Source organism: Rhea americana, unplaced genomic scaffold (genome assembly GCF_003343005.1).
Source record: "Rhea americana isolate MKP2758 unplaced genomic scaffold, rheAme1 scaffold_179, whole genome shotgun sequence".
Lineage (NCBI taxonomy): Eukaryota > Metazoa > Chordata > Aves > Rheiformes > Rheidae > Rhea > Rhea americana.
The window spans coordinates 496381-521779 of record NW_028185916.1 but is presented as its reverse complement, the minus strand read 5'-3'; the positions used below and the strand labels follow the sequence as shown (position 1 = coordinate 521779).

At 38.4% G+C, this 25399-nt stretch overlaps 1 protein-coding gene across 3 annotated transcripts in view; it reads right to left on the bottom strand.

Moving 5' to 3' along the window:
* Positions 1-337: 337 nt before the first annotated feature.
* CTNNA3 (catenin alpha 3) overlaps positions 338-25399 on the bottom strand; it is a 446797-nt gene continuing 421735 nt past the window's right edge. For 2 of the 3 annotated variants that reach the window (XM_085301619.1, XM_085301618.1), the window contains exons 16-18: positions 18504-18609; positions 13994-14128; positions 338-2674 (exon numbers count right to left, since the gene is read on the bottom strand). In XM_085301619.1, coding sequence (XP_085157745.1) covers positions 2387-2674; positions 13994-14128; positions 18504-18609 — 529 coding nt within the window. In that variant the 3' untranslated portion in view covers positions 338-2386. Of the gene's footprint in view, positions 2675-10985; positions 12074-13993; positions 14129-18503; positions 18610-25399 lie in introns of those variants that run through there. The other variant, XM_085301620.1, reaches the window with a different exon arrangement.

Here is a 25399-nt window from a genome sequence, read left to right as displayed (position 1 = left end):
AGGAATGGTATTACAAGCTGAGATCAAACTGACTGCTGGATATCTCTAGGATAAGAGAGTACTGAATAGCATTTTAGGAAGGGGCATTACATTAAGCAATGAGCTGTGCTTTAATTTAATGGTACTAATGCTAGAAAAGTGCTAGTTTAAAATAGAGTATAATAGCTCAATGAGGAACTTAGTGTGCCAGATAGGCTGCTACTCCTACAAACAAGCCTGGCAGGCTTTTGAACTGCATGTTCACTAAGGCTGGAGACTAGTAAGGAAACATATTCCCCTCGCACCCCCTCCCCTCCACCCCCCCAAAAAAAAAAAAAAAAAAAAAAGGACGGGCACATCTTCCTCCTGGTGTACTATGTTTTTTTATTTAGAATGTGATCTCTTCAATGTGATAAACGACATTAATTACAAACAACTGATGAGAAGGTGTCCTATATCAAAGGTGTAACCCAGAGCCATGATATAAATAAGAGAGTAAAGCCCTTCACAAAAATCAAGATTATATCAACTCACCTGCTGGCTTTTAAGATCTGAGTCTTGCTGGAGGGGTAGTCAGAGGGGTAGACCAGAACCTGAAATATTACTGAAATATTAATCTGCCACTTTTCACTAGGTGGTATGACCTGCTCTTTACTGCTTCTACCTACTCCACTTCACCACTAGCTGTAAAGGCAAGACAACAAAGACCTATACATGTTACTAAGATCCTGAGGCAAATACAAAGAGGGTTTGAATTGTAAATAATTTTCTTAGATTCTTAATTTTGTCATTTAACTGATCGTAAATTTGGAGAAATCTGGGGAAGCTGAAATTGTGACTTGTAAGATCTTTGAGGCATGAGCACTGTAGATTTCATGGGCTTTCTTAACCAGCAGCTTAGAAATTATACTGCTTCACTGTTGCAAGCATAGGAATAGGGTGGCCACCCAAAGAAGAATACAGTTTATGATTACTTTTGCTGCCTACATTGTTCCAAGTAGGTCCAGTGCTGGTCAAAATAAGATATTAAATGACCTGTAGCAGCAGCCTATATTCTGCAGCCTCCTGATAATGGCAATCAATTATGTATCATAAAGTTCTGACATTTGAGGGAATCCTTTGATTCAGCAAATCCAGGAATGTAGCAAAGGATCTATTTGCTTGCCAGGCAACACTTTAAGTAGCAAATGGCATCTGTGGAAACATACTGACATGGACTGAAGACAGGTTTGCTGCTTTTTTAAAAAAAAAAAATCTAGATTCAAATAGATCTAGAAAAATGGTTTCTTTCTGTAAGTATTCTACAGAAGGCTGGTTGTGATTACATACGGATAGCCCTTCCCTTCATTATGCACTTTGAAATACATTGTAGTCATTTATCAAATTGCTCAAAGGCACAGTTCTGCATTTGGGATGCTAGCCATAGGCAAAAGGTCATTTAATTCACTTCACCTTGCAAAAAAATTTCATCATTCTTCAGATGCTAGATATAAGTAAGTATATTTGTATTTCACACACTGATCTCAGGATAATTATATACTTTATATTTGTTAGCTCTTTTGTACTGTGGTTAGAAAACAGGTTTTTCTTGTTAATATTTGATTTTCTTGAACTGCCAAATACAGTATTCAGTCAGATTTATTAGGATTCACAGAATAGGCTGGCTAGCAGAACACAGATTAATGTTTTAGAAAGCCTTTTAAAGAGCTTTTATTRCTGCTATATTGCAATCAGTGCTTTTGATTACATTATTGCATCCACGCTGTTACACTTGTCGTTTTGTCAAACATTTTCAAACTTTCCCCTTGTGTTTGTGCCTAAGGCTGGAGGTTGGCAGTGGATCTTTAGCTCGTTCAATCTGGATAAAAGTGAAGGCCTAGACCCTCAGCTAGCATCAGCCAGCACGGCTATTCCGATCGCAGAGTAATGATTGTGGTCAAGGATCTGACACAATAAACACAATGTTTAAAAATCTGCATGTCGTAAAATACATGGAATTCAGTATTGGCCATGTTCGTCCGTAGAGAAGAAACACCTGACCCTAGTGAGTGCAGTAGGAGTTTCAGCACAGTTTGGCACATGGCATCCTGCCTTCTGACTACATGAAAGCCATTTAGATCTACTCGTCACACCGCAGCCCCATATGCATCACTCAAAGCACTCAGCTGAAAACATGCCAGTACAAAGACGTGGTGATAATTTGTCACTACAAGAGAATGAGATTTTTTTTTCAACTGTGTGCTATTAATTAATCCAATTAACATTTTGAAATAACTGAAGCAAGCATTAACATTCAGATTTAGAGAAAAGCAAAAACATTAGCATACGTAATTATTAAACAAGTGAGGAGAAAAAGATGCAAAACCAATAGAATTTGATGAGAGGAAATGGAAAAAGTAGGAGAGTATCAGACTATTTCTCTGCCTCTGAATTCACTCATGACCTGAACAGGATGGATTCTCTTCTTTGCAGAACCTTTTCTGACAGCTGCATGGATTTCTTCTGGCTTCTCTCTTTTGATTAGGGGCTTCTTCTCTGGAATTTTCATTCTCCACATAACAACAGGATGTCGTGGGCCAGTAGGACTCTGAATCTTGATAATCTTTGTGGACGCAATATAGGACATCTTTACTGTCTGCACCACAGCATTCATTAAATTTTTGGCAGCCTGAATTAGTGAAGTGACACTATCCAACTGTAATAAGAAACAGAAACATTATTCTAGGAAAGCAGTCAGTCTTTAATCACAATATGGTCAGGAATAAGGGCAGTTAAAGATTAACATACTGAATCTTAATTCTTTTTGTTTTCCCTTGACATGTTTGGTAATTATAYTCATGTTGTTCCACTGGTCAGACTTGAAAAGATACACAGAAATATTGTGCTGGTGGAATGTAAATGTGTATGTAGATGATGGCGGTTTTCTTTTTTTTTTAATGTGAATTCATGACACCTGTCTGCGTGGTATTACTGCAATTACTAGTGACGGGTAATGAAACCGCCTTAAAGGAGAGCTGTGAAAATGCTACCCGTTACTTCCTTTGCATCAGCACTAGGCAAATTCTCCAGCTGCTTCCACCACATTCCAGACTCCCTTGCATGCTCCTGAGCAATGGTGGGACACTATCTAGTGAGTAGCTGGATTCATCAAAACAGTGGCCAAGATTATGGTAGTGGTAATTAAGAGCAGGGTGGTGCACAGAGATTGGAAGTGACTTCTGTGCCCCATCACACTTTTCAAGCAATCTCAGGCTAAACAGGCAGAACGCGGATCGATTGCTTGCTCCACCTATAACTGTAGTAAAACAGCATACTGCATTTAACAAATGCTAAAGCAAAGGCATTTTCCTTTAGTATTCCTGGAAACAATAATATATTTTGTTAATTATAACAATAATTCTAACGTAAAATCTGCTAATTCGAACAGAAATGACAGCATTCCTTGGCACGTCAGCTCTGCTAATGTTGCTCTGTAGTGCAATACAATATTAAACAAACTGGTATTATACTGCTCCTTTCACACATCTGAGGTTTACTGATGCCCCACAGTGTGTGGGCATCAGAAGCAGAAAGTGCCATAGACATGTTCACTGTCTTAGTTAAACCTCCTCACCCTCGCTGACTTTGGCAACCTCAATAAAAGCTGACTTACCACTGGGTGGCACTCTGCAAGAGGCAAATACGGCCCAAGGCTGTGTGTCTGGTAAAGACATTTTGTGTCAAACCTCAGTGAACTGTCATCTCAAATGCTAGGCATGAACATGGCCCCAGCGTGCTCCAGAGACTTCAAACAAGAGTTGCAAACCAGTTACCACACTGATAGGGAGAACGGGGTTCAGGGCTTGACAAAACGAAAGAACAAGAGCAGAATCTGACTTAAAGGCCAGCACTGGCTGAAAAACGGGTACTTGTAATTGGCCATCAGTATTGCTTCAAAACGCTTGGAAAGGAGCCATCAGCTCTCAGACTGATAAAGCTCAGGATTATCCTTTCAGTAGTAATAGCATTAATTATAATTGCTGTAATGTTCACTGCAGTTGTGTCTAAGTTTAAGCATTGTATGCCACCCCTTGGCACCTGAGATGGTATCGCTCTCTACATGTCTGATGTACGGGCTAGAAAAAAATTATACTTTTCCAGGTGAAACATTCAGTCTTGGTTTTCATCCTGTGGGAAATCTGGGTTTTTTTGACAGGGCCAGATAATAGCTGAACGGTGTCTGGGTTTATTTTGAACCTAGTGCTTTTTGTAGCATTAAAATTCTCTTGGATTTTCTTGAAATAAAGACAGTCTCCATCTTTCATTTTAAGCTACCTACCTTTGCTGTTGTCGCAGTGTTAACAGAGAACTGCTAAAGATACAGATACTATATAAATCATGTGTGACCTAAACTGAGTAGATTTTTATCTTCAAACACGACGCTGCATTCCTAGTTAATTACAAGGCTGGCAATTTCATCTCCATTCTGAATAGCTTTAAGTAAGTCCTGGTTCAGATTTACCTAGTAGGCCTACCTAAGCGTGTTGTTTTGTTTTTTGTTTTTTTTTTTTCCCCTCCAGCATGGTTGCTGGTTAGGCAGCCTGCCATTTTATGACCTCCTCTCCACTAGAAGCCCCCCCCAGCCCACCCCCCAGGCAAAAGGGAAAAGAGGAGGTTCTCAAAGAGCATGTCGTCGCATTGGTTCACCAGGGTGAGTCTAGCATCAGTTTTAGGATAGTATGTAAGCTTCAAAGAGCTGGTCTGTTTCCTGTTTTAGTACACTCTGCCTCTTAYAATTGGAAAGCCATTGTGTTTAGGAATCCTTTCATTAGCATATGCACTGACACTGAGGAAGTGCACTACAGTTTGGTGATGTAAAAGTATTAGGAGTGCTCTATATGGTTTGGAAGACTATTTCGAACCTTAAACATCCTCCTTGGCTGCTGAAACATTTCTTCTTCAGAACATCACTTTTAGCAAGAGAATGCGCCTCAGCACTTTCACCCTTGCTCCTTGCTCATTGCATAGGCTTTTTAAAATTGTTGCAATTACTGCACTACATAGATTTGCAAACAAAACTATTTTAGCAAAGCTTAAAGAATCTTCTCCCTTTGCCAAACCAAATTAATTCTTCAGGTGAGAGGAGCACATTAGTTGCTGTATACACATGCTCATGTTGCACTTTTTGTTGACTTTTGATTGCATTTGTACTGCCTTATTTGCATTTATGTGTCTGTGTGTGAAGGCCTGGATTTAGTTGCGTTTTTGAGACCATCTCTTTATATCAGCAGAAAGACCCTTCAGTTACTAACAAACAAGTTGTTTGTAGCRTCTCTCTAGCAGAACCTCATAGTAAATTTTCTTCCTTCCTGCTAGGAAATCAAAATCATTAGAGTGACTGAATGTACATAAATAATTATGTTTATTTCAAGAAAAGATGTTAATTTCAACATATGGCCTATAATGTTCATTGTTCCTGCAGCATATAAAATTTTCAACAAGTATTTTCTAGTTTGTAAGGTAGAGTCATGTAACCCTTGCATAACAGTATTTTTAAAAATGACAGGACTATTAGGGACTGTCATTTATGCTGGCTGTCTAGGCATTCTGGCTAGGCTTAAAAATACAGCATTGTTCTTTTGTGATACTATTACAGCAAAAGTCAAAAAAAAAAAAAAAAAAAAAAAAAGGGGGGGGAAGCGTCAAGACTGCATGACTTGACTAAATCTAGTGTTGTAGCCATTTGCGCATCGGTTCCTTCCGGCATCTGTGGCTCTCACAAAATGGCTGTGGCTCCAGCAGTCCACGGCTCTGTCATCACAGCATTGTGGGCAAGGAAACTACATTTCTTTTACAATATGATCAACATACATACATATATTTACTATAAAGGAATAAGGAGCTCGTATTTTGATGAGGCTGCAATTACAATCTCTACAAACAAACAGATGGCATGTTTGCATCAGGTGGTTTGCCACAACAGTATAGGAGAGCGGACATGTACCAGCTCAGGCTTTTTAAATGCTGAAACCCAATGACTCTGAAGTTCAGCTGGCTGAATGCCACCGACTCTTTGCCATGCCACAGGAACTGAAGCTCTGCTCTATTATTYAAGCTCTACACGTCAATCCCTGAGACAGGACTCGGCTTGCAGAAAGAGGTATCTATCTGAAGCAATCACCAGAGGTGAACTGGGCTGTGTGTCCCCTAAGTCAAAAGCAGAATACCTAGCTAAGCATTAAGGCTATTGTTTAAATTAGTTGCTTTGCTGCATTTACTGGGGGTAGGGACAGACATCTCCATTCGTTTTACTTTGCTCTAGGCATCTCTGAATAGGCAATGAAATTTAGTAAGAAATTCTTTTGGATTTCTATCCTTTTGGGTACCTATGTTATTTGCAACGGCTCAGTGGCAACATTTCTGCTCAGTTTTCCAGGTGAACCTCATAGTAGTCTTTTACTTCTCTGCAGAAAACAAACATGCACACTATGGGTGTGGCCGGGGGGCGGGGGGAGGGCAGGGAGTTATTAGCTGCATTCAAACTTCAGAGTAAATTTTAGGAGGCATTCCTAGGGCTACAGCTGGTAAGAATCAGACCATACATTTTACTTTTTTCTTTTCGCCATCTCTAAAAGCATCTGTATTTATTTATATTTCAATGCAATAACATTATTTATTATATAGAATTTGGTATAAGTAAGTAAGTAAGTAAGTCTGTTGTTCTACTGTAAATCTAATATACTCAAGGACTGTTTTCACTTGGATGCTTTTATCTCAGATATTCAGCAGGCTCTTCAAGGTCTCATAACACATCTAAGAAAACTGATGAACCTTCACATGAATGGAAGACTGATAAAAAAATATTCATTAAACAAACATTTAAGTTCATTTGATTTAGAGACCTGTAGCAAGTGGTATGTAAAGAGTCAATAGCAGAACAAGCAAACAGCTGTTTTCTGATTCCCTTTTCCCCTTTCTGCACTTCCTGTGTAGACGTAACGTTCCAGCTACCATGTTTTACAGGTCTGACTCCTATGTCAGTCAAGACAGTAATTCTGAAAAGAAGGGTTTAAAAAAGCATCCCTTGTTTAGATGTGTCACCTGTCAGTTACTAGTAAGCAAGTATTACTGTTTCCACTGCAAGAGGAATACAGAATGATTCTGTAATTACAATTACTTCACAACCATYTACTGAAACAGAGGCCAGAAGACACGTATTTTCTAAGACTGGCACCACATAGCCTGGGAGCAGCTCCCTTGTCATCTCCAGCACTTGCAGTCCTCTTCTCTAATGACTTGTGTGTGCACAGTTTAACAGGACCCACCTTTTCCTGTAAAAGAGTGGTGTGGCATACGAACGCACTCAGGGGCAAAGCTTCTGAGTGCTGTATGGATGTGCGTACGTACATGTAAACATATAGATACGCATATATAACGTATACACACAGATGCACATACGTTAAGCTGTATTTATTTTCAAAGGAGGAGATGTAGTCAGAATCAGAATTTAAGTGAAAATTTTCAAAATTGCCACTGAATAAAGCAAGCTGCACACAGTGGGGTTTAGAAAATTCCAAATTCAGATTTTCAGTTGATTTTTGTCTATTTTTCAAATTTTTGTAATGTAACTATTTCAGGTCTTGGCAGTAGTAGAAGTCTATTAATACGCATCTTCCCCCCCCCCAATGATTCATAAATGTAACAGTGTAATAAATAACTGGTATGTTCAAAAATTTAATATTCAGAATGAGTAAGAAAGAGAAGCGTGGCTTAGCAAGTACTTCAGCTGAGTTTTCTTAACCGTCTGTTCAGTGTACTAAAAAAAAAAAGTGCTTGCATTGTCTTATGTCAGCAGAAGTTGTTTCTGTAGCATTTCAACAAATACAGAATTTCCTCATTCTCAAAGCATGTATGTAAACCAGTCTCCTGCACTTATTCTTGACAGAGATTTGCAGATGCTCCCTCTGTGACATAAAGAAGTGGCAGACACTTGCTTTCTGGAATGAAGCTATGAGAAAATCCTGCAAGACAGTACTCACAAGATGTTTCTTGGTAAATGCAAGTCTGCTAGAACACCAGGTGAAATACTCGGTTCATTTTTTTTTCTTTCTTTCTGGGAACTGAAGTTTTATTATTTGAGGAAAGAGCTAGGAACTAGCTGCTTACAAGCTCTGAAATCTCATTTAAAGTTCAGCTACACTTTCCCTTTTCATGCAGATAAAAAAGTAAAGAATTGTGTATCGAATACACAACTCTTCATTCAACTCTTTTTTCAATGGTCAGAAGTTAAAAACCTTTGGAAACAAGGTCAGCTATTGAAAATGTATCTTATAACTGCAGGGCTTAACTGTGTGAAAACATTCCTAGAAACGTCTTTATTATTCCTTTGTTTCACTAACCTATCAGAGAGTAAGACAAATATTGATTTATTTGATGACTATTTCAAAAAATAGTCTATTTACATTTTTATGATGAACAGGAAGTAGTGCTGCGTTTACAGCAAGGGAAGTACGTGCTTCTTATTACATTGTTCTGTTAATTTTTTCCCCCTTTTCCTATGTGCAAGCATATGCTATTATGAATTTACTTCATGGTTCTTTAACCAAGGCTGCTATATAAAAAGTGATTTTGTCCCTTAGACGTATTCGGAAGATAACAAACTCCTCTATAAACTCAATCAACTAAACAAACAGCTGAATAGTAAAATCCTGACCATTGAAGACACCAGAGTTTTCCTTTATCTGGGCTGTGATTTCACCACTACTTATTTGCTGTGTTTTTTGAGCTACAAATATTGCTATTTATTTATTTCCACTGTTCCCCCCACCTCACCCCTCCATCCATGATAATGGTAACTTCTTTTTAATGAAAACTGAGATTCTTGGTTTAACAGTGACACCAGAATATAAGTGAGTGTAATATCAGTAGCTGCAACACTTCAGTAATTACTATATATGTTAGTATAATCTTCAGATCACCCACAAAGAATACCATTAATTCAATCCCAGTGTAAGTAAGTTATGTGACTGAAAAAAAAAAAAAAAAAAAAAAAAAAAAAAAAAAAAAACCGAAGGGAACCTTTGCATGGTGATCCTTCTCTTCCATTAGCTCCCCCCCTCTGATCTCCTGGAAAGTGCTCCATCTGCCTCGATGAGCCTATCCGCTTCCAGTGGCTTCACCACACTCTCCCCTTCGGAGAACAGGGAGATTTCATCCAAGGTTGCAGAACCAGCCTAAGGTAATTTCCCTTAACATTTGGGAGGTGACAGAGAAAGAGCAGTGGGGAATCTGGGGGCATTTACCTTCCAGGAGCTGTTTTTCTAAAAGATGTAGGTATTCTGTTGCGTGAGTGTATGTATGCATTATACAGTTTGTATTACATACACAAATACGGCAATTACATTAATACACCTCAGGAGTATTTTGAGTTTGTTTTGCATCCAAGTTAGACGATAAATAACTTACTGAAGTCTCATAAAACTGCTTCCCTCAAATACTACAATGCAACATAGGCTTACAAAGACAGTGAGATTTTTCTGCATTCGCATGTAGAAAAATTCTAACAAATGGAAGCTTTTTAAAGAACAGGTCCTTGAGGAAAAAGAATAATGATGTGCTTTAATTTAAACCCTTTCCTGGCAGTTTCCATTAGCTAATTTAGTTTGTGAGGAAATGGGCACAAATACTTTTATTTACAGTACGTACTTACTGAAATCATCTTTTATGTACATTGAGGTTAAGAACTATAGTCTATGTTGTGGTTTTTATAATTAGCAGGATAATACCACCATTCATTTGTAGTGTACACGAGTAATAAATACTTCCTTGCTTCCTCCTTTTAGTTAGTTTTATACACATTCTATGTACATGCAGTTTAGAAAGCAATGCCACCTCAGCTGTGCAGAAATTAAAAAAAAAAAATCACTGATTATAAAAAAATACACCCCTTTTTTTGCCTCTGAAGGCCAGGAGGTATTTATGTATGCACCCCTACATGCAGACACTATGCAGAAGCAGTGAAATATGTGGTGTTACTACATTATAAAAAAACAACCATCGTAATACTTCTGTCAACTCACTCTCAATAGATGAAAATTTTAAAATAGTAAGCAATCCATTAGGACAGAAAGAGAACATTTATTTAACTACAGTGTTTATTATTTTTGGAATCAAATGCTAATAATATAAAAGTAATTTTCTGTGTGGTTTAAGAACTTCTTAGCATAGTCAGCCACAGTGATGGTGAACTAATGGTCCCCAATGACATGGAGAAATACTAGGGAGGAGAAAAATAACTGGCTCAATGAGGAGTGGCAGCTGTTGCTCTGGCACGCACAGGGGTCAGCTTTCTTTGCCAAAACAGCAACCACGAACTTTGAGCAAGATGAAGGACAGGAAATTTCTTCATTGGAGGTCACAAAGCAGTAAAGGCAAGAAAACTTTACTGAAGTCCGTGGAACTAGCTCTTTCCACCTGTGGTAATGAAATGGGCTCATGCAACAGCCAGTATTTCAGAGATTGCCGATTTTGCTGCTTAGCCCTTCCTTTGTTCCTCTGCTGAGTCCTGCAGGAGCCCCCGCACTGCGCTCACTCGGGAGACACCTCTGTGATGGGCTTCCGCCCTGCCCTGCGCTCCAGTACCTTCGGCTCCAGTCAGCAACGCGGCAGATGCACAGAGCCCCAGTAATGGTGATGCTAGATGAAGGCACATACAGGAAACAGGAGAGCTGCATGAATCAGTAGTTTCTAATCGCACTGTTCATGCACTTCAGTTCTGCTCGCTTTCTTGATGAGTACTTAGTCTCTCATGTTCCCATAAAATACTGAATTTTTTAAACAAATTAAACTAGTATGTTGCCATGAAAGCTGCAGAAGTAAAAATGGTGAGACTCTTTACTAAGTATCATAAAACAGGAAACACACGGTTCCTGCTATGGTGGCTACAACTTTTCAAATAACACAGTATTCTTTTGAGGTTTTTTTTTCAGTGTACTGTCCTTCRAAGGAAATCAAGCTTGACTGCACGCTCTCTCTCTTCAGGCACAAAACAATGGGGTAACATTTGCAACATGCAGACTGACAGTAATTGCTTTCATTTATGTAGGTAATTCTGTAATTCATTTACAAATACTGTCCCCCCCACACACACTAGCCTATTAAACCTACACTATGAAAGGGCATGGATGTTACTTTTAAATATGAACCATATTTAAATATGAACCATATTTAAGGAGACAAGAGATGTTGTCGAAGGGGTGCTGCAGGGAGCACAGATAGGGATAAAGGCACAGAGGACCCAAATGCAAAGCAGCTAGAATAAGAGGATAATGATGTCATATACAGAATAACTGACTGTGACATGTTTGTGGATCACAACATACTTTTCCATATGTGCAATCTCCGCTGTCATGGGATTAAGTCAAAAACTGTACTAAACTGTTACCAGCGCCTCCTTACGTACAATGCTTGTATAAATGAGACTTCATTTTCTTGTCAACAGGAAAACAGAAGTGCCCTTAAACTGAGGCATTGCTGTACAAGTGCTATGTATTGTATAAGGTTAAATTTATAATCTGATTTTATGCCTGTTTTACTTTCACCTCCACAGGTTTAACCAGAAGGTACCTACTTACTTACTTACATGACAGATTATATGACTGACTGACTTAGCTCTATTTTGAAAAGACAATTTTCTTGTTTTGCAGACCCACAATATGTGATAGAAAAAACGACTACATCCTCTGCTCTTTATCTCTGTAAATTGTTTATGATTTTTCACATACATACTTCTTCCCTTCCTTGGGAGGAAAAGAACTTTCTTTCTTAAAAATTCATTGAGACCTACTGAAATCAGAGATCTTCACACAGAGCTCTTTTCAGTGTCAGAGGAAGAAAGGCATCTTACATCCAACAGGTTATGGCCGGGTCTGTGGTCCATCATCAGCTTTTGGGTCCATCATTCTCACAGCAAACTTACCTACTTGCCCATATGTGAGTTTAAGTTGATGTTAACCATGTGTTTATGGAAATCTTAAATGTTTCCCAAGGAAGTTACTGTCTCTGCTCTTCTGACTGCGTACACCTATCACAGCTCATGGGAGAGACAGCACATGAACTGCAAGGAGCAAACAACAGACAGCGAAGTGATAACCAAGCATAAAGCAGCTCAACCTTGAGCATGCAGGTACCGGAGAAATCGCAGAAAAACAGTGAAGGAGTAACTTGTAAGTATGTTTGTATTTCCTAATATACCTTCTAATACAGTTTTTCCTGTAATAAATCTTCATTATCTACAGGAAGGATGCAGTTTCAGATGATTTTGAGATTGATGATGTGTTTACTTAGTAAATAATGAGAACGTAACTGTGAGGAAAGATATTCCTTCTTAATCATGCCTTACTGTCTTGTTCTCATTCTTTACTAGCATAAACAGACAGAGAAGATCAAGGGTCTGGAAAATATCATCCTATCCCAGATACAGTTCTGACCCCACAGATAAAGAGGATGTGTTTGTGTCTTCTAGGAACTTTGCTAATGATTTTTCATGAGCAACAATTCAAGGTTCAGTAGTGTTGCAAGTCCATAAAAAGCCTTTTGATAGAAAGGTGAGATTTGGTTACCTGATGTTAGATGTTTGGCAGATGTCTAAAACGCAGATATTCTGTCAACGTATTTCCTCGAGTTTTCTCTCTCTACTATATTTGTCCAAATCTCAAGTGTGCGTGACCATACAGATGCAGTCAACTAATATGGTTTCTTCTCCCAAAACTGTTTTTTTCCAAGATGATAAGCTAATCTAGATGATCAAATTCCAAAGACCCCATGCTTTCAAAGCTAGAATTTGCCTCAGCTTTAGCAATTCAGTAATCATCCTTTTTTTTTTTTTTAAATCAGAAGTGAATTTTCTCTCTTAATCCTGCTTACCACTTTCTCCACAAAATGCATTTGTATTTTGATATTCTTCTTAAAATAAACTTCCTCAGGTTTAAGAAAACATATCCAGAGAGTTTATTTAGATAAAGATTAGGATTAGCTTTATAAGAAAGCCGTTATGGTTTGGTTGCATATTAGTTGAAAAGAGACAGCTGAGCACAGCCACTCATGAATGCCCTTTTCCTCTCAGCAACAACCATTTAGAAGAGTGGAAAAACATAAATTTTACAGCGAGGTCATATAACCACTGTTATCAACCAGCCATGTCTTCACTAACTTGAAGAGGCTTTGGCTCAGGCTATAGATCTCTCGGAGCATGGGCTCTTTCTTCTATAGGCCTAAATTTATCACCTGTATTAAAAAATTGTATCTATCTTCCTGTTGGAACATTTTCCAAGATTTACTTTTATAACAGAATAATAACCAGAATTTACAGCATCTCACCTTGACTCAGCAAAACATTTCCAGGAATGTCTAGGACTGAGCATATTCTTAATTCGCACTGACTGACTGACTTACAGTTAGCACCTGTTTAACTGTGTTTTATTGAACAGGGACTGACAGACTTAAGCATCTACTTAAACAAGTAATTAATTGCCTTCTTGAACTGGGGCTTCTGAATGTAACACTAATGCAGCATCATGTATGTCCTCATCCTGCTTCCTTGAAACAGGATTATGATACATAATTATCCCTGTAAGTTTGTGAATGAAGTTAAGTTTGGGTTTTGATTTTTAGAATTAAAACATTTGGACAAAATTATGTACTTTCCACTATAGATAAAAGGGGAAAAAAAAAGAGCAACAAGCAAACCAGCCTTCTMAAATTTAGTGTTCAGGAAGTAAATACGCAAGTCATTCCTATTCCTCGTAACTCATCAGCCTTATGCTTTATTGCCTTACATGTATTTACTTACATGTTTATTTACGTATTTATTTACTTACATGTGTAGTAAATTGAGTATAAAAAGCAGTGGGGAATTGGAAAAAGAAATTTAGGTCTACACAGGAACATTTCACAAGCGCAACAGATTCACTTGATGATTTTTTGAGACGTTTCATTTGATAACAGAGGAAGTAATCTAGGCTAGTTTTCTACTTACAGCAGACATGATGAGCTCTCCACCCAGATTCTGGATTTCTGCTTTAACTTGACTGCAGATTTTGAGCTGGTGGGAGTACAGCTTGATCTGTTCTAGGTAAGCCAACAAGTCCTGTTTACATGATTGGTCTGGACACTAAATTTTTAAAAAAAGAACAGTTAATGAAACATTTCAACAAGTGCTGATTTAAAATTTCATCTCAGACATCAGGTTTATGCCTCAGTGAGGAGTACTCAATGTATCTGCACACTAGTGTAGCCTTGCTTGTCACTGCAACTGCATCAGGTTGAATAGCTCACTCCTTTTAAACAGAGTAAGTGGAGCAGCTCAGAGTAATCCCAGACTTCTCCATATTCACTTTTTCTTGTCTTAGCAATATTTCTAGACAAATCACTCACTCACTTACTTATTCTAATACTCGGAGTAAGTAGTTTTCCTTCAATTCCTAAGAGGTTATGATTTCTTTTTCTTTTATGAGTGAGTTCTTTATTTCCTTAGAATCTGAATTTGCACGTTACCTGTATTAGCTGTAGTAGTTACATAGCCAAACACAAACATAAAWACAGGACAGTGTTAGTATTTATCCCAAGTAACACTTTCTTTACCTTAATAACAATGACATATATTTTTTTGTGTGTGTTCCATCTTGAGTTTATTCAACTCAGTGGCAGATCTTCAGTATCACCAGGTACCAACTGGCAAATACGAATGTCTTTCTTACAGTAGATTCACTGCTAGCAATACTTTATAAAAATAATCTCTTTCTGCCCTCAGTTCTCTGAACTCTGGGCTACTTGGATGGAAATATTGCTCTGTGATGAACAGGCTGGTCACATATGGCCTGGTATGCATTTGTTCTAAAGCTGCTTTTCATTGCTCTGGCAGAACGAAGGGATGTTAAGGTGAATGGTGAGTCCCTACTGTGCTACCACAGCTGTAAAACCTGGGCATGATACAAATAAAAAATAGATCCCTACAGATTAGCACAGATGATACATTTTTAGCCTTTATGTCCTGTATTAGAAATATGGTTAGTTACATTCTTTTGATGGGAAATTGTGTTCAGCTTTATGTATTAAAAAAAAAAAAAAAAAATGGGGGTATATTCCCTCCAGCTGCAGTAGGAACAACTATCTCTGGTTTTATCCACTTAGTTAGACCTTTGGGCTTGTGTTGTTGTCATCAATGCAGCAGGTGATTTAAAATCCAGGATGTAATAACACTCAGAGAAAGCATCAATTCTACTTAATTCATCTGAAATACTTCATGTAAACTACTAACTTCACTGAAGAAACTACGTTTCTGCTGTTTAATATGGGGGTGTGGGGATTCTACTCTTCCTGACTATGTAATGCAATATAAATGTTTGGTTAACAAGCAAACAGGTTTGTGTTCTGGACTTAGGAAAAGCAAGCAAGGAATAACTCAGAAATTTCTGTAAGCAAGGAATAACTCAGAAATTTCTGTAAGCAAATTATAATTAATTACATTTTAATTAAATTAACAGAATTGTAAATGTCAGTCAGTCCTTAGTTTGTATTCTGCTAAATCCATTACAAAAATGTGTTGTGAACATTGGCATAGAGTTCAGGAGAAAATCATGTAATCAGATGATCATTTTGGCACACCTGCTTTGATCTTCTTCATCAGGTAATCATTTTAAAGGATGCCTTTTTAATCTTACATTCAGAACAAAGTAAGGTTTTAGATACACATAAACAGCTTTTATGTTGGAACATTATGTTAAATCTACAGAAAGGAATGTTTCATATTGATCTCCAAGTTTCTACATCTTGAAAGCAGTTAATATTTTATTCTATTAAATACTAAGGTTTTTAATAAAATTTTTAATCTGTAATACATTCAGTTAAAACCAGGATGTACTAACTGCCTTAAATATAGTAGGGCTTTTCAAGTCACAAATTAGACAATGAACTTACTTAAAACAATCGTATTTAAAACTGTTTATTAATGATGATACCTGTGATTAATTTGCCTGGGTTTATGTTGATGCTTTGCTGCGATTATGTTCACAGTTGTTACTTCTGAGTCATCTTTAAGTAAGTAAGTGCTGTAAGTATGGAGTAACATACAACTGAGATCTGCCAATTGTACCCCATTTGGCCACTTTAAAAAAAAAAAAAAAAAAAGAGAGAGAGAGAGAGGGAGTCATAAAAATTTGAAATGAGGAAGAATATATCAGCGAGATCCTGTTGAAGTATATGTTTTATAAGGTGCTACAAATAAGAGTTTCATAGTTTTTTCATAATAGGAAAAACTGTATGAGCTATATAATTCCACAGTTCTCTGTTTTGGTTCTCTGAAATTACATGGTGTGTGAAATAAAATCATTCATTTGAACCTACTTTATGAACTGGAAAAGGTCAGAGAGATGCAACAGTGATTCTTCATTATGCAGTGCTTATTTCAGCTTCTTGCTCAGTTCCAGAGCTAGATGGAGGAAATCATAGAGCAGGGTTTTGTTTTTCTGACTTGCATGTGACTCTGAATACTGAAACTGTTACACTTTGCTGTATGGTCCTGCTAACTGCAAAGGCGTAGTCATAGCCATAGGACAACTGTTAATAGTAAAGTGATGCGATCTGAGTGAGTGAGAGTACCAGAAGTGACAACAAAAAGTGATTTAGAGTAGCCAAGGCAGCAGCTTTCTCAGCTACACAACAGGCTGTGAAAAAGTGCCTAAGTACATTCATGAAGAATGCAAGGACATGCATAATTTAACAGTTACTTGAATATTGGTGTGCCAGGGCAAATTTGACTCTCTGAAGCAAACAATACATACACATCTATTTTTTAGATCAAATAAAAATTCTACATAATCTAACAGTTACTAAAAGGAGAGAAGGTGAAGTATTTCCACTAAAAATATAGAAGCCTTAATACCACTTAGAAAGGCATTCAAAAAAACCTCATTAGAATTCACATTCCTGTCTGGTCACCAAAATCTTGAAAGGATATGGACCAAATTCAGGGAACAGATATGAGCTTGCACAGAGGAAGGGAAATTTGGAAGAGAGTGACTATACCATGCTACCGTGGACCCTAAAGGCAGTCACAAAAACTACAGAGCTAACTGACTACTTTACATGATACCTGCACACTGAACTTTCATTTCATTGTTCCACTGGCATGGTCCAGCCCTAAAACCACCTTAGTGTAGAGGACTGCCTGTGAGGAATTGCTCTGTGCGACTACTATGCTGCCACCTTAGCAAGAAAAACGAGCATGCTTATGGACTAACTTACTTACTTATGTAGGTCCTAGTTTGTTTTTTTAGCTGAGCTATGTGAAGCTGTAGTAAGTCATCAGAAATTAGATAGCTCTCGTAGCTGTAACTTGTTGCATCTGGACTAGTTTGCACAGAGCAGCCCAAGATGAGGGGTACGTAAATAGCAGCCTTCAGCTGCTTTTGCATACACCAGTTCCACCTTGCTTCAGAGGAGCAGCATGTCAAAAATCTAGCTGTAAAATTTCAGTTTATGTTGGTACAGATTTTAATTCTGGTTCATATTTGTCAAGTTTCTTTCCTTAAGCAAGTCCTGTTGTCAACAACAAGCATTAAATTGGGTGACTGTTTCAGTCACCCGTGTGGTTTCTCCGCACCAGACAGTACAAAGCCAGACTGCAGAATATATGAAGATACATAACCCCGCTGTTTGCGGCTGCAATTTCAGAAGAACAACAGAACTTTTTTTGCAATCTATTCATGTAGCATTAATTCAAATGATAAATACTTCTTTTAAATGACAGAAAAGTACATCAAAACTGCAGGTATGCARAAGACAAAACTCTTGACTAACTGAAAGAAGGTATGCTGAAAGCCATTTGACATCAATAAGCCAAAGAAATGACTAGGGTGGGGAGCGTGTAGGAGAGAAAGATAATCTAGATATAGCAGAAACATGGATTCTGCAAAATATATACGGTGATAACAGGGGAAAACGCAAGTTCAAGGAAGAGAAGTCAGTAACCTTATGAATTGTGTTGCTCAGATCTAGCATCTTTCCAGAACAGGTACCACTGAGCAGAATTCAAAGCCAGCTTAACAGTGCTATGTTCTCACATCTGAGATGACTCGCCTGGATACCACTAGCTTGTTTCTTTGTAATCTGCCCAAGGAATTCAAGAATGGACTATACCATACATCTAAAATGTTGCATTCACAGCTTAAAGCAGTAATTGAATACACTCAAAAATATATTCATATGCACACACACATACATTTGTGTTTTTACACAAACACACATATTCACATGTGTATGAAGAAAACACTCCACACACACATACACACAACTCAGACAGGATCTATAGCTCTTGGACTTGCACACTTTCAAATCCACATATACAGTATGTCCAGAAAGCAAGAGAGGAAAGAAAATCAAGACAGGTAAATGTAGAAATGCATAACCATCTCAAGTGTTGTTGGCAGTTCTGTGGCTAGATCAATCATCTGCGTAAGTTTTAGTGCATTACTAAATAAATAACCTACCTGATTGGCGATCAGTCGTGCTAAGACATCCATCCTTGATCCCGACTCTGAAATCATTTTTGCTGCATTAATTACATCTGATGTGTTCTTCAATGGGCCTCTACCCCTTCAAATGAAACAAAGAAAGGACCTTACTACAGTACTTAGCAAGTGAGAATGAATTCTCACAATTCATGGATGTTCTCACAATATACATGAAGAACTCAACTTTATAAAAGAACCAATCCAGACAGAAGAAACAAGCATTAATTAACATTTCCCGCCCTGCTAATTCTTTTAAGAAGTCCCACAAATTCATATTGTGTAGCATCAGCTGGATACAGAAGCACCAGAAAAATGTCACTCACACAGCATTTTTCATATGAGAAGCACTAGAACAATCCATGCTAGATCCTAAGTATATTGATTTTCAGCCCAATCTAATTATGTTACATGGAGATAATCCTAAAGAAGGAGTGGTCATGTTTTAGTGCAGGGATTATATGTTCAATGAAAATTTTATGTATTCTGAGACTGATTATGGCTATCTGGTCAGAAAAGCTGATTGATTTTTAAACTTTAGTTCGTTTTAAACTTTAGACCGGGAATGCGAACAGAGCTGCAGTTAAAACTAACAAATACCACTTAAATTTAGATATGTAATAGCTTGAATAATAATTACCAAATCAATCATCACAGAAATTATTCATTTTCACCTTACTTACTTACTTAAGTAAACTGTAAAGTGTTGTGAATAGGCAGTAAAGAAGCTCCCTTTACAAAACATTTTTTTTTTGTTTAGATGAAAAATCTTTTACAGAACTAAATAAAATGTAAATACATTAGGTAGATAACACTGAAAACTATTACCTTGACATTTTTCTTGTTCTTCACTCTCTTCAGTGTTAAAGTACTACTTTAACTAAACCTAAAACCAGCATTTATTATTTTTATATTTCACATCATATATAAAGGGAGCAAGAGCAACCATGCTGAATTCAACTTTTTACCTTTCAAACAACTCTTTCCAGTCCAGCCCAGTCTCTAAAAAATGGGGAGGAAGGGGGCGGGGGGGCACGGATATAAGCTATAAACCACAACCACAACTAGCTTTTAGAACAAATGCTTAGAAATAGAGTTCAAGAGTAACTGCAGTACTTCAGTCCTATATAAAAAAAAAAAAAAAAAGACGGGGAAAAAAAACTGTTAAGTAAGTTACACATTGGGAGAGCGCTCCTTTTCTACACATGCAGTAAGATAGATCTGTGCTCCTTTTCACCTTTACATAAATCCACACCTTTAAAAATAAAAAATCAGAAGTTTAATTGCCCTGGAGTATGGTGTAACAATTATCAGCCCCAATTTCTAGTCTTTGGCCACTCTAGCCACTAAATGCTTTTAAAAGAGTATCTAGAAGAGTACCTCAGATTTGCTGAATCCCCCAACCAATTAAGAAATGGACTATTGAAAAAAAACAGGATGAAATTTCTCTGAGGCCAACTGCAAATTCTAAATCTGGGCAGGAGCAATCAACTGCCTGAAACAAAAGACTGAAACAAACCCTATGTTGTGGTTTACAGAGAAAAATGCGTTACAGTTTGTTGGTCTGTGAGTCCATGATGTTAGGACAACAGCAGACACCACACACAGTTATATAAACTGGCAGATTACCACAGCAGAGTTTTTTGCACTCTCAGTTCTGCAGCCACAGTTATGTGTCCAGTTTGTATGGAAAAAAAAGTTTTGACAAGMTTGGCGACAGTGCACACAGCATGTTGAGACATGTAGCAAATATGACCTGTAAGCAAAGACCAAAATTTTAAAGCCTTCTTTAATGTAGAAAAGTGGAAATGAGGAGTAGGGGAAAGGACACGTAACAGTCGTCACCTTCATTTAGGTTGCACGGCTGCAGTGGACAGGAGACGTATTAATGAGCTTTTTTAAGCATTTTATAGGGGTGGTAACCAAAGCATCAGAACTACTCTCGTCTCCAGACCACAGCCTGAGTGCTCTTTGTCACTCTCAGTCTTGACCTTCACATCCTGATCATTCAACCTCAGTCCTAATTCTGGCCCAGCAAATCCTGACAGTTTTCTAATTTTAGACAAGGAGACTCAGGTGAGGCTCTGAGATAATGAGGAACTGGAACAGAGTATCCAGGAAGGCTGTGGCATCTCTGAACACTGGAGGTCATTTAGAACAGACAAACATCTGTCATGAATGACAGGGATGATTTAAGTCACAGTCTGAGTTGTCTTCTAATTTTGATATTAAATTTAACACATTTCATGTGTTTGGAGAATTGCTATCAGTTTCAGTGCACGCTGCCTACTAACAACAGGTGCACCTGTGCATATTCTGAATTCCCAGTTTTTCTGATTTAATACCAGATCAGCAGATTCAGAATGCCACCAGCTCAGATTAACTCCTTTACTCCAGATGTTTAAGACACAAAGTTCATTAAATCACACGGTTTTCTTCCCGAGCCAGTAGACAGTTTCTTACTAGTTTTTTATATTTACTAGCGTTTTGTCTGTCAAATTTGAAGTATGAAAAAAAAAAMCCACTTTGCTTAATAGGCTGTTTCATCGAGTTATAAATCTCACTATTTCTTTTTTTCCACAGGTACTTACCTTGGTTCTTCTCTCTCTTCAAGAAGCAGCTCGCAGCTCTGCTTTTTTACTCCCTGCATGGAAGATACACTACATTGCCTCCTCACACTTCACTCTTTTCAAGCAGGAAAGCCTTATAAACTAAGTAAATTCATAACACATTCAAGGCTATGCAAAAAAAAACCCAAGACACAAAACATTACACTGATGAGCAATTAATATGCCCCAGGGCAGTGATGGCTTATTACTAAATCTCTTAAATCAATTGTTCTACCCAGTGAGGAGACTGGGAATAGACCATCAACAATTTGAGGCAGCTGTCCAGGTGAGTCTAACTAGAAGGGATGTCACTGGATTCCACAAGACAAAAATGAGTTTAGAAAGCCCCAACAAAGCTGTAGATGAAAAGCTTCACAGAAATTTTTCCTGAAAGATAAAGAATTTAGAGAAACAGAAGCCTCTTAATGGGATCGTTTCTGCCTCTGACCACAATGAACAACCTATCTGTACAGTAACACTGTTCCTGTCTACACATTACCTTAACTACAGAGATCGGTGAGCATCAGTGTCGGGCGTTATTTTTGACTCCTTTTCCTTTACACTGAAATTTCATTTTGAAAAACAACTACTGAAAATGTTCTTGTAATTCCTAAGTTAACTGCAACTTTTGTTGTCCCCTCAAATCCTTTGAGGATTTGATGGAAATAGAATGAAAATATGGCCTTAGCCATCATGTCTTCCAAGAATGGACATGCACAATCTTCTGCCTCAAAATGACGCTGAGTGGCTTGCTTCTGCTCACTCTACTCACCTCAGTGAATCTTCCGTACTTCTCCTTCATCAGAAACAGCAGGGAGCTCTAATGACTAACCTGTCCCTGAAAATAGACTACTATCTATCTGACGTACATTTAACCAGCATCAATTACCATGAAAGGTAAGCATTTTATAGGAGTGGTAACCAAAGCATCAAAACTACTCTCGTCTCCAGACCACAGCCTGAGTGCTCTTTGTCACAGTCTTGACCTTCACACCCTGATCATTACAACCTCAGTCCTAATTCTGGCCCAGCAACTCCTGACAGTTCCCACTGTAATCCTAAGCATTTTGCAACTGCGCAGGACACACACTACAATTATTCCAGTGTCCCAGTCATATTCAGGACTACAATTTGCTCATCACTGATTGTGGACCTAAATTTTAACGCAAGCTCCAGGCCACCAGCTGCAGTAGGACCCACAACTCATTCAGCAATGATGTTTGCACTGCCTGACCTGCAACCCTGGCTCCAAATCCAACCCTCATCTAAATGAACAACTCTTTTCTGCCCATCCTAAACCCRGCCAGGAAGCCTATGGAGACTTCAGTCCTAACTCGGACTAGTACTCCCTTCCAGACCCAGCAATAAATCCAGTTCTTCTGTCTTCCTGTTCCAACCAGAACTCAGCTCTCTCTCTAGCCACCCCAGACCACTGTCCATCTGTGCAGCTCACACTTTCATCTCTGTTAGGCTTCCACCTACATAAGCAGGAATCACACCTCACTCATTACAAATGCTCTATTAACTTACCGAGTCATTCTCTTTTGTCTCTTTCTCTGGGACATTTAATTTTTTCAATCCTGCAATCAATTACTGTATTAGCCTTACTTCAGAGAAGCAAAGTGGGCACATAACCAGAATTTACAGAGAGAGGATTCATGACTGATGTGGGTTTAACTCTCCAGGCTGAAAAGTGAAAATCCCAGCTCCTGCATGACCAGCTAATCTATTTGCTAGAATATGCTACTCTCCTACCAAGACTTCTATACAAATATTTTATCACTTTAAAACCATGGAACTATCCCTACTCACAGACCCTAAATGAACAAGGAACCTCAAGATATAGATGGAGGCATTTAAACCCATGCTTAGGGTTTCTGTGGTTTTCTTTTTGCCTGACCTCTCAGCTCAATGTGCACAGTTTAGATGATCAGTTCTGCATCTCCGACAGAGAGCAAAGTGGTCCGAAAGGACAGACCGTTTTTACACCAAGAGCAGTGCGATAGAAGAGAAACAGATACCTTGCTTTGTAAATGAGTATTACACGGGCTCACCTGGCTAAGACTAGTTCTTACTGCACTAGTGTCTTTGACCACCGTAAGCAAGCCACAGGCTCTGTTGCAGTTCTGAGTGCTGCTCTTCAAAATCTCTTGACGGAGATGTTAGCTGAGCAACAGACCTCATTTTGCTCATCAGTTCCAAATGGTGTCTACTGCGAGTCAATAAATTGTATCAATTCATAAACAAACAAGTGAGAAGCATGCACAATGAGAGAGAGAAGTAATAGCCAACATGATTTTTCAAGGAAAGCAGTGTTAGACCAATCTAAAATAAGCTTTTATGGCCTCTGGGAAGATGAGAAGCAGTAAATACCATACATCTTCAGTTCAGTCAGGCTTCTGGAACTGTCTCCTATGGTATTTTCACAAACTGTCTGAAGAATACTTGCAAGGGAGACACTAAACTATTTGGAAGAGCATACTGCAAGATTGGTTTTCAAAGGGCCACTGCCACAAGGGAGGGACAAAAGGAAAAAGGAACTTGGCTTTGCTGAGATCTGCCTTGGTTCCTGCACTGCTCTGTCCTTTGTTAATTACCTGAATGAAATATGCTGGGAGACCAGAATTAAAATAGAAAAAAATTACCTGGAGAAATTCTGGAACAAAAAATAGTTGCAATTTTATAAAGGATGCAGGCACGCAAGTAGGAAAATCAGACACACAGATAGAAGTGGGAAACCATTCCCTGCACAACAGTATAGCAAGAAATTTATAGAGTTCCAGTTTATCACAAATTCACCAGGAAAAAGGGAACAGCAGAATGCTATATACAAACTGGAAAATAACGCTTCTGTTCTTTTGGGCAGTAATGAGGCTTCTGTGGGAGAAGCCTGAAAAAGGAAACACAACGTTCCCGGAAAGACGTAATAGTGTGGTATTGCCTAATTTAGACAAGACAAGACTGAGTACCACTATGAAGGGCCAGGTTTGGGTTTGCTTCCTAAAGCTTTTGGATCTCTGCACAATGCTTTACTGAATTGTGGTGGAATAAGCAGTAAGACCCTGTGAAAAACCTCGACATGGGAATTTGTCAACAATTGCGGCCACTGGATTATGTGGCACAACAGTACTATACAGCACTTAAACTAACACGGTGACATGGTCCATCAACAACGGCATCTTACCTAACACGTTTTCTCTCAAAGCAGGCAGCTGTTCCGCCAAACTGACCACCTACTGTTCCAAGGAAGGGAAAGAGCAGAAGAGCACAGAATTTCTGGATGAGCTTTTAACATCCTAGTCCACTGAATTCTACAGCACTAGTTTAGAGGAAGTGTTTTTGCCTCCCCAAAAGTTAGCAAAATACTTAGCTAAAGCAAGCTAACACAGAAAATTCAGAAGTTCAGAATTTTTCCTTTGAATCGGCGGAATGCAAACTGCACTTCTCATTTCTCCTGAACCAGTAGAGCTGGATAATGTAACTGGGGCTAAAATAGTATTGAAAGCGAAGGCCAGAGTAACAACAACCCCAGCAGTTGTTAATCCTTCACGACACTGTGGCAGCTGAATGTGAATTGGTAAGCACTGCTATTTAAAACAATTTTCCTATCAATACAAGTTTGTATCAGTCCTCTTTTTTAGTTTTTTTTTACTTCTTCTTTTTCTGTTCTGGGGCAGATTCTGCCATCTAGATACTTCACTGTTGAGCTCATGTTTCAATTCTCTTATCTATCCTCTTATCTGGGGAGAGAGGGAGGTCATCCCTCTCTCCCCAGCTCCCTTGTCCTTTCACCAGCTTTATAAAATAAATAAACCTATTATTTAGAATGTTCTTCTGTAAGAGGAGCCCTGTCATTTACCTCTGCTTCTCACTTTTTTTCTCTGTGTTTTGCCATCTGAGACCAAATAGAGCAATCAGAAATATTCTCAGCATTTAATAGATAATACAGAAAGCAGATTTTCAAAAGTCTTTAGCCCCTACCAACTTTAATTATGACAGTTACATCTAGATTCTCTGAATTTCGCTTAAACTATGTACACTTGTTTTGTTCCCTGAAGAATCAGGGAATGATTGTCAGAAAAGCTCAGTCTTCTGAGAATTTAGCCAAACGTAATAAAGATTCCCTGGTTTATCTGTAGGACATCCCCAGGGCCATGCCAGGGCAACAAGGGTTCTCCTCTGTGAGCCATCACTGCCAGGCAGGCATTGTAACTGCAGGAGAGCACGGCCCTGCTCCTTACTCCTGCCCCCAGCATGCTTTCAAGT